This window comes from Scophthalmus maximus, chromosome 12 (assembly GCF_022379125.1).
Source record: "Scophthalmus maximus strain ysfricsl-2021 chromosome 12, ASM2237912v1, whole genome shotgun sequence".
In the NCBI taxonomy this organism is placed as follows: domain Eukaryota; kingdom Metazoa; phylum Chordata; class Actinopteri; order Pleuronectiformes; family Scophthalmidae; genus Scophthalmus; species Scophthalmus maximus.
In genome coordinates this window covers 8,727,501-8,737,500 of record NC_061526.1, presented here as the reverse complement: position 1 = coordinate 8,737,500, position 10,000 = coordinate 8,727,501, and the positions used below count along the sequence as shown (strand labels likewise).

General features: G+C 46.5%; 1 protein-coding gene across 2 annotated transcripts in view; it reads left to right on the top strand.

The window, feature by feature from the left end:
* The window catches only part of trpc5a (transient receptor potential cation channel, subfamily C, member 5a), a 74,489-nt gene that overhangs the window by 33,735 nt on the left and 30,754 nt on the right, over positions 1 to 10,000 (top strand). For both annotated transcript variants that reach the window (XM_047336226.1, XM_035605736.2), the window contains exons 7-8: positions 588 to 725; positions 1,305 to 1,511. In XM_047336226.1, the coding sequence (XP_047192182.1) occupies positions 588 to 725; positions 1,305 to 1,511 (345 nt within the window). The remainder of the gene's footprint in view (positions 1 to 587; positions 726 to 1,304; positions 1,512 to 10,000) is intronic.

The following is a 10,000-nucleotide window of genomic DNA, read 5'->3' as shown; positions in this document are numbered from 1 at the left end:
GACCCCAGCGGTGCTCGCAATCTGTTACCTTCAAACTCTGTACAGTTAAAAACTTGTGTATCAGTTTTATTTGGGCTGCTTCCTCATTATTTTGCTCCATAATCCAATCGGTTTAAACCATGAGCCTTAAGTCAAGTAGCCTCCAAGGGACGTTACCAACGGACGCAGTTGGACAGACCTACAACCAGCCCGAGCGACGAATCAAGTGACGTCTGTTGAGCGCCAGACTAGAGCAGAGAGGAGATGTGTCTGTGATGTCTGTGATGATGATTCCACAATGTCTGTGGAACCAGTGTTGTTGTTTTTGAGGGAGAAATTTTGAAAATATCTTGTACTTTTTGTCAAATGCTCGTTCTGCCGGTTGTAAATCACTTCCCAATGGAGGAGATCCAGACCGTGAGTCCTGCAGAGCAAATGAAATGAGCTCCCAGAATTCTTCTTGGTCTCGGGCTACAAGTCATGTGACGTTGTAACTCGGGTTTTATACTTCTGAGAGTTCTCTTCTGTCGCCCGAGAAGACGAAGCAGATCCCTACGTGGTACATATTGTGATAATTTTCCCTCATCTATCTCTGCGTCCTTCCGCAGGTGGACAGCCTTCGGCATTCGCGGTCTCGACTCAACATCTACAAGGCTCTGGCCTCGCCGTCCCTCATCGCGCTGTCCAGCGAGGACCCCATCCTCACGGCCTTCCGGCTGGGCTGGGAGCTCAAGGAGCTCAGCAAGGTACCGCGGAGACCCGTGATCGCACACCGCAAGCGACGCCGACGATCCCGCCTCGGGATTCATGCCAGTTTTTAATTTCCCGAATTAACAGTTCTGTCAAATTAAATGAGACGTTGAAAAAAAACTGCTGCACCAGGAGCCTCCAGAGCAGCGTCAGTCTTCTCCGATCACCCAAGTGAACTGTATTGGAAGGAAGCCACATCCTAAACTTGATGGGCTCTTAAATCCTTTGTAGAATATCATTTACATGCTACAACTGTGCCCCAAGTGCTGCCTTTACTAGTGCTATTATAAGTTTTACAGCGTGCTTTTGCTTTCTCCTGGCCAAAAGTTCTATTACTACAACCAGAAAAAAATGAGCCACACAGCTCATCATTATTTCTGTAGCCGTTCCTTCAGGCCAAGTTCTTTCTTGGGTACCGAGAGGAGAAACTCTCTTCTTCCACAATCTCCACAATGCGAGCTTCGGAAGAATTGATGTCGGAGACAGTATCTAACCGTGAAAATCAAAGCTGTGGACACTTTGGAAGAAGTTTTTCTTCTGCCCTCGCAAACCTGTCATCTCTTCCTCGCTCTCAGGTGGAGAACGAGTTCCGTCAGGAGTACGAGGAGTTGTCCCAGCAGTGCAAGCGCTTCGCCAAAGACCTCCTGGACCAGGCCAGGAGCTCCAGAGAGCTGGAGACCATCCTGAACCACAGGGACAACGACCAGAGCGAGGAACTGGACCCCCGGCAGTGTCATGACCTGGCCAAGCTCAAGCTGGCCATCAAATACCACCAGAAAGAGGTAGGGGGCTCGACCTGGACAGTTTGGACACACGGAATACGATGTTTACCATGATTCTTTTTCTTGGTTATGGGAAAGCCAACATTTCAAACGAGCTTGTTGCTGACAACTGTGACTATAGCACGGTACATATATGTATTCATGGAGGTGCCCCTTCGCTGGTGTCAAGGTCGGTTATCAAGTGCAAAAAAACTCTTTTGCCAACGAATCATACACTGAACAAGCTAACGTGCTTTGCGGTACATACTTGAGCTTGCTAACGTGCTAATTTTAGCACATAAGCAACATCACAGTTTGTGTTGATTAGCTTTTCAGTTGCTCTGTGGATCATTCCATAGACGTAAAAGTCTTCACTTCCTCCCGTTGTACATAAAGAAGTCAAAGTTCCTCGGATACGGGCGATGCCATCCTGCGCCTTTGGCCCCATTTGAGCCGACCATTCGAGAGTCAGTCTCAGCTGTCAATCGTTTGGTTTCACCCCCGGTTATGGCATCGAATAACTAATTCAAAGCAAACTCACACTTGAACATACATCAGTCTGATAAGAACTACCTGAAATGACAGAAACCGTCTTGGGGGAAGCTTTGTGTACTTGTTGAAGCTGTCGTGGTCATTACATCTTTATATACAGACTACGGCTCGTTCTTTTGAAAACAGGGAATCAAATAATTTCAGGATAATGGAACTGGAACCTTCTGACCTACTTATACCTGTCAACACACACAGTCTTTTAGGAATCGAGCGCATCTCGCCGTCCTCGTGGGACTTGTCGCAGCAGAGTGAGAAAGAACGGGTTATGTACGAAAGAGAAACAGAGCGAGTGAGGGAAGCAGAGGGAGGTTGAGAGAGCGGGTAAGGTTCGAGGGAGGGAGGGGAAGAAGGGAGGATGAACGAGACAGGGAGGAAAAGAACAGGACTGAGTGGATGAGGAGATTTCATGGGACAGAAAGAGACAAATGCGGGGCTGCAGAGGGATCAAGCGAGCGCATGAGATGGAGATTTGATGGGATGGAGTTAGAGAACAAAACAGCATTGGAGGAACCCCCCCCCCCCACCCCCACCCTTCCCCGGAGGCGATCTCCGTCTCTCGCGGTCCGTCCGCCTGTCTGCTCCCCGCTGCTTCCAGCTCTCGGAGACAGAGGGAAGCTGCCAGACGCATGACGGCAGGGGAGAGAGGGCAGCGCTGCAGGGGAAGTAGGGGAGGGATGACGGTGTGTTGAGACGTAAGTGGCAGGAGTGAACAGCTTCCAGCCTCTGGAGTACAAGAGGTGACAAAAGGTAAAGATCTGAGGAGAGTGGATGCGGTGGAGGGAGTGTAAGACGGCGTGGTGACATGTTTTACCGCCCCAAGTAGAGAATATCACAGCTGTTAGAAAATAAAAAGAAAGTCTGAATTAATTATGTCATCCTCATAACACCCTCGAGTTCAACTGACGTGGACTGGGTATTGTCAAATATGTCAATGTTTTGATACAGCTTCAGTATCAAAAGTTTTGGTTGTGTTCTTAAACCTTAATTGGCCTGATGGATATTAACATTCTGCATCTTTTTTGTAAATTCAAAAGACAGATATCGGACAAACTGTTATTTTCGTTGCAGTCTTAATAATGCGGCCATTTAATTGATGCTAGCATGCAGAGTGTTACATGCTAACAAGCTAACATTTCGAGCAAAATGGCAGCAACGACATGCTAACACCTGTTAATATGACACACTAATAAGCTTTTGTTTACATATTTCGCTGCTCGATTCTGATCATGTTGACATGCTAACCGTGTCGGCTACACTTACGCTAAGTTATAGAATGTAAAATAGCGTTGTGTGCTCACATGCTAGCTGCTCTATCCAGCTGTCATCCGCATCATGTGTTCACGCGGCTAAAAAGCTAACATGGTGAACACAGACTAAATGTCAGGAAGGTGTTTTTGAATGCCTTATTCATCTGTGGATATGTGTAGCGTTTCATGCTAGTGAGCTAAAAGTGATTCATTTGGAAGGATTTCATCATTCTACAGTGTTGGCAATGCTGATATTCTGACGTATAAGATGAAGATGAAGTTCACGTCCCGGGCGTGAAAAGTCAAGATGGAGGGAGGACGGAGCAGTGAAGTGCGTCCTTCCCAAGTCGTAGGGAGGAACTCTGAGGTGAATGGGATGAGGAGTGCTTACTTGTCCTCGCGTAGCAGCGACGGTGATGATTTAATACATTTTCTATGTCTGGGGCAGATGACTGTAGACATTAGCATATAAATTGAGAAGTTTTTATTATTTTTATTATTTGCAAAAAAGCTTTCAATAGATCATTCACGAGGCAGCTTAAACGCCGTCTCCTCATTGACCAGGATATTTTATATACATTTTATATATATATATATATATATATATATATATATATATATTAGAGACCATGGAACCCGTCAATGTTTGACTCTTGTTGCCTAATCATTTTGCCTAATCAGATTTTTTAAGGATGAAAAATATGCGGAAAACCAGCTGCAAGTTATCGTCTTCCCTGATCCAAATAAACTCCTGCTATCACTTTCTCCTTAATTATCCCACGGCTCGGTCACAAGTTCAGGTCCTCGTCGCCGCACTGCGCCACAGATACTGTAGTAGGACGCTAATTACGTATCCGCCATGCTTCCGTTGCAGTGTGACTCACGGACACGGGAAAGGAACCCGGGAGAGAAACGCCGCCGTCGGCGACTACACCGTGCCGGGAGGTATAATTGGCTGCAGCTCGGGCGGCGGGGACTCCTTTGAGTGTGACACGCTGAGAAGGAGGAGAAAAAAAAACCACGTGGTTGTGGCTTCTTTTCACGACGGCCAGTGGCGTTCTGAGGACGGCGGCGGAGGAACGAGACGCGTTCTCAGACGCAGAGCGAGGAGAGAGAGAGAGAGAGAGAGAGAGAGAGAGAGAGTCTGTGAAGGAATAAGGGGTTCGTGACGGAAGGGAGGAGGAGAGAGATCTGTCGGCGGTTAACGAGACACTCTCAGTTTGGTGAGGAGCTAGCTGCAGGGCTAGCGTTAGCTGGAGAGGGATGAAGTGATGAAGAGGAAGAGATATATGAAGAACATGTGGCCAAACGACGGAGGAGGGGCCGAGATGCTGAACGCTCTCACGTTCAAATGTGAAATGACCTCTCTAGACACTTCTCGTGTGTGTGCGTGTGTGCGTGTGTGTGTGTGTGTGTGTTTGTGTGTGTGTGTGTGTGTGTGTGTGCGTGCGTGCTAGTGTGTGTGTGTGTGTGTGTGTGAGTGTGTGAGTGTGTGTGTGTGTGTGTGTGTGTGTGTTTGTGTGTGTGTGTGTGTGGAGGTGTGTGTGTGTGTGTGAGTGTGTGTGTGGAGGTGTGTGTGTGTGAGTGTGTGAGTGTGTGAGTGTGTGTGTGTGTGTGTGTGTGTGTGTGTGTGTGTCTCGGGAGACAGTTGATGAACAGTTACATAACCCCTCCACAAACTGCACCCTCTCTCCCTCACCTCTCTCTCCTCCTTCCTTCTTCCTCCTTCTCTCTGCCTTTCATCTTTTTGCCTTTCTCCGTATTCTCTCTCTCTCTCCTCTTCTTTTGCTCATTAACTCATTCTTTGTGTTTTTACTCTTTTCATTTCTCCCTGTATTGTTCCTCCTCTCGCCTCTCTCACACACACACATCTTCGTTATTCCACTCACTCCTGTCTGGCTCTGTCTTCTCCTTCATCATCCTCTCGTTCTTTTCCTTCCTTCCCTCCCTCCGTCTGCTCCTCCTTCAACGTGTCCTCCGTCCTTTCATTCCTTCATGTTTCCTTCACTTCCACAACTCCTCCTCCACTCGTCGTCACTCCTCACTTCTCATCTTCTTATTGTTCCTTCTTTCTTTTTTATCCTTCCTTGTTTCCTCTGCTTTTCCGTTTGTTTGCTCCTGTTCTCTTGTTCCCTCTCCTCTTCTCATTTCCTTTTCTCCTTCCTTGTTTCCTCTCCTCTCTTCTACTCTCCTTTCTTCTCCTCTGTACTTGTTTTCTCGTCTCCTCCAGAGTCGTTCCCTTTGCTGTTCTCTAGTTTCCCTCTCTTTTCATCTTTTCATTCCCTCTCCTCTAGTTTCCTCTCTCTGCTTTCTTTTTCTCTCTTCTAGTTTCCTTTCCTATTCCTGTCTTTGAGTTCCCTCCCCTCCACCTCTGGATTTCCTCTCCTCTCTATCCTTCCTCCTCCTCCTCCTCCTCTCCTCTCCTCCTCTTCTCTCCATCCTTCCTCCTCCTCCTCCTCTCTTCTCCTCCTCTCCTCTCATCCTTCCTCTCTCCTCCTCTTCCCTCCTCCTCATCTCCTCTCCTCCTCCTCTCTTCTCCATCCTTCCTCCTCCTCCTCCTCCTCCTCCTCCTCTCCTCCTCTTCTCTCCATCCTTCCTCCTCCTTCTCCTCTCTTCTCCTCCTCTCCTCTCCATCCTTCCTCTTCCTCATCTCCTCTCCTCTCCTCTTCTACTCTCTCTCCTCCCTGTAGAGGTTGCCATGGTTATTGATCCAGCGATCAACCTTTTACTGTGATGAACTGAACAGAAAGAGACGGAGGGAGAGAGAGAGAGAGAGAAAAGGGGGGATTAGGGGAGTTGGGGAGAGAGGCAGTTACGTAACGCCGAGTTAACTTTGGGTTTTTTCGTCATGGACGAATTGCACACACACACACACACACACACACACACACGCCTCCGGTTACCCATCATGCCGAGCGCTTAAAACCCTGACTGGAAACGGTGTGATTGGCTTCGAGTACAGGAAGAAAGAAAACACACTTTATTACTTTTATTATGTTTCCACTCGTGTCGGTTGGTTCGTTGTTTCCAATCAGCAGAATCAAACAAAAAGAGTCAAACTGAATTCCATCACTTTCCTCAACGTTGTGAGATATTTTTCACTTTGGTGTCGCTCTGTGGAACAGATGATTGTGAGCGGCAGCTTCACGTGTGTCGGTCGTCGCCGTGTGTGACTTCGTGTGATTCGTTTCCTCACATTAGTTATTTTTTCTTTTTCCTGCCAAAGACTTGTTGTGTGTCCAAAAAGAACATTTTTCTTTCTCTGTAACTTAGCGCATAAATAATTGAGTATATCGATGTCGAGCTGACGTTTCTATCGATAAAAAAAGAATTATAAAACATATTGATAAAAATCAGAGAGCAGCCGACGAGACCTTGTGGTTCATGCTGAGGTTTTACACGAACTGAACCTTTAACGTCTGTGTCATCCACCTCAAACACCTTGAACAGTTAAGGGGCTGCCGTTTAACATGGATCATTAGAGTTTATTAGTGCTGAGGCAACACACACACACACACACACACACACACACACACTCTCTATCACTATAAGTGTAGTTTTATTGAGTGGAACTGAAAGTCCTGAGGGGAAACCGCCGCCCTGCTTTTAATTCTCCGCACACGGAACGCAGACATGCTGCAGTAACATCGCTCGGGGGTCCGATGGTGTAACGATCAGCTGAGTCAAGACCTGGAGAGAGAGGGAGAGGAGGAAGAGAGAGAGAGAGCAGCATAATGAAGGATGGATGATCGATCACCTCATCGCTGCACGTCAGACAAGCAACACTGATTTAATTTGTGTCAAGAGGACTCCTCCATCTTGAAATCTACATCTGCACCATGATACATAACTGTATCCTAGTCTGATCCTGATCGTAGTCTGATCCTGATCGTAGTCTGATCCTGTTCGTATTCTGATCCTGTTCGTAGTCTGATCCTGATCGTATTCTGATCCTGTTCGTAGTCTGATCCTGATCGTATTCTGATCGTAGTCTGTTCGTAGTCTGATCCTGATCGTAGTCTGATCCTGATCGTATTCTGATCGTAGTCTGTTCGTAGTCTGATCCTGATCGTAGTCTGATCCTGTTCGTAGTCTGATCCTGTTCGTAGTCTGATCCTGATCGTATTCTGATCCTGTTCGTAGTCTGATCCTGATCGTATTCTGATCGTAGTCTGATCGTAGTCTGATCCTGTTCGTAGTCTGATCGTAGTCTGATCGTAGTCTGATCGTTGTCTGATCGTAGTCTGATCCTGTTCGTAGTCTGATCCTGATCGTATTCTGATCCTGTTCGTAGTCTGATCCTGATCGTATTCTGATCGTAGTCTGATCGTAGTCTGATCCTGTTCGTAGTCTGATCCTGATCGTAGTCTGATCCTGTTCGTAGTCTGATCCTGATCGTATTCTGATCGTAGTCTGATCGTAGTCTGATCCTGTTCGTAGTCTGATCCTGATCGTATTCTGATCCTGTTCGTAGTCTGATCCTGATCGTATTCTGATCCTGTTCGTAGTCTGATCCTGATCGTATTCTGATCCTGTTCGTAGTCTGATCCTGATCGTATTCTGATCGTAGTCTGATCGTAGTCTGATCCTGTTCGTAGTCTGATCGTAGTCTGATCGTAGTCTGATCGTTGTCTGATCGTAGTCTGATCGTTGTCTGATCGTAGTCTGATCGTAGTCTGATCGTTGTCTGATCGTAGTCTGATCCTGATCGTATTCTGATCGTTGTCTGATCGTAGTCTGATCGTTGTCTGATCGTAGTCTGATCGTAGTCTGATCCTGATCGTAGTCTGATCGTTGTCTGATCGTAGTCTGATCGTTGTCTGATCGTAGTCTGATCCTGTTCGTAGTCTGATCGTAGTCTGATCGTAGTCTGATCGTAGTCTGATCCTGTTCGTAGTCTGATCGTAGTCTGATCGTAGTCTGATCGTTGTCTGATCGTAGTCTGATCGTTGTCTGATCGTAGTCTGATCGTAGTCTGATCGTAGTCTGATCGTTGTCTGATCGTAGTCTGATCCTGATCGTAGTCTGATCGTAGTCTGATCGTTGACTGATCGTAGTCTGATCCTGTTCGTATTCTGATCGTTGTCTGATCGTAGTCTGATCGTTGTCTGATCGTAGTCTGATCGTAGTCTGATCCTGATCGTAGTCTGATCGTTGTCTGATCGTAGTCTGATCCTGTTCGTAGTCTGATCGTAGTCTGATCGTAGTCTGATCGTAGTCTGATCGTTGTCTGATCCTGATCGTAGTCTGATCGTAGTCTGATCCTGATCGTAGTCTGATCGTAGTCTGATCGTAGTCTGATCGTTGTCTGATCGTAGTCTGATCCTGTTCGTAGTCTGATCGTATTCTGATCGTAGTCTGATCGTTGTCTGATCGTAGTCTGATCGTAGTCTTGATCGTAGTCTGATCGTAGTCTGATCGTTGTCTGATCGTTGTCTGATCGTAGTCTGATCGTAGTCTTGATCGTAGTCTGATCGTAGTCTGATCGTTGTCTGATCGTAGTCTGATCGTAGTCTTGATCGTAGTCTGATCCTGATCGTAGTCTGATCGTTGTCTGATCGTAGTCTGATCGTTGTCTGATCGTAGTCTGATCCTGTTCGTAGTCTGATCGTTGTCTGATCGTAGTCTGATCGTAGTCTGATCGTTGTCTGATCGTAGTCTGATCGTTGTCTGATCGTAGTCTGATCGTAGTCTGATCGTAGTCTGATCGTTGTCTGATCGTAGTCTGATCGTAGTCTGATCGTAGTCTTGATCGTAGTCTGATCCTGATCGTAGTCTGATCGTTGTCTGATCGTAGTCTGATCCTGTTCGTAGTCTGATCGTATTCTGATCGTAGTCTGATCGTTGTCTGATCGTTGTCTGATCCTGTTCGTAGTCTGATCGTAGTCTGATCGTTGTCTGATCGTAGTCTGATCATAGTCTTGATCGTATTCTGATCGTAGTCTGATCCTGATCGTAGTCTGATCGTAGTCTGATCCTGATCGTATTCTGATCGTAGTCTGATCCTGATCGTAGTCTGATCGTAGTCTGATCCTGATCGTAGTCTGATCGTATTCTGATCGTTGTCTGATCGTAGTCTGATCGTAGTCTGATCGTAGTCTGATCGTAGTCTGATCGTTGTCTGATCGTATTCTGATCGTTGTCTGATCGTAGTCTGATCGTAGTCTGATCGTATTCTGATCGTTGTCTGATCGTATTCCGATCGTTGTCTGATCGTAGTCTGATCGTAGTCTGATCGTATTCTGATCGTTGTCTGATCGTATTCTGATCGTTGTCTGATCGTAGTCTGATCGTAGTCTGATCGTATTCTGATCGTTGTCTGATCGTAGTCTGATCGTAGTCTGATCGTAGTCTGATCCTGTTCGTAGTCTGATCGTATTCTGATCGTAGTCTGATCGTTGTCTGATCGTTGTCTGATCCTGATCGTAGTCTGATCGTAGTCTGATCGTTGTCTGATCGTAGTCTGATCATAGTCTTGATCGTAGTCTGATCCTGATCGTAGTCTGATCGTAGTCTGATCGTAGTCTGATCGTTGTCTGATCGTAGTCTGATCGTATTCTGATCGTTGTCTGATCGTAGTCTGATCGTAGTCTGATCGTAGTCTGATCGTAGTCTGATCGTTGTCTGATCGTATTCTGATCGTTGTCTGATCGTAGTCTGATCGTAGTCTGATCGTATTCTGATCGTTGTCTGATCGTATTCCGATCGTTG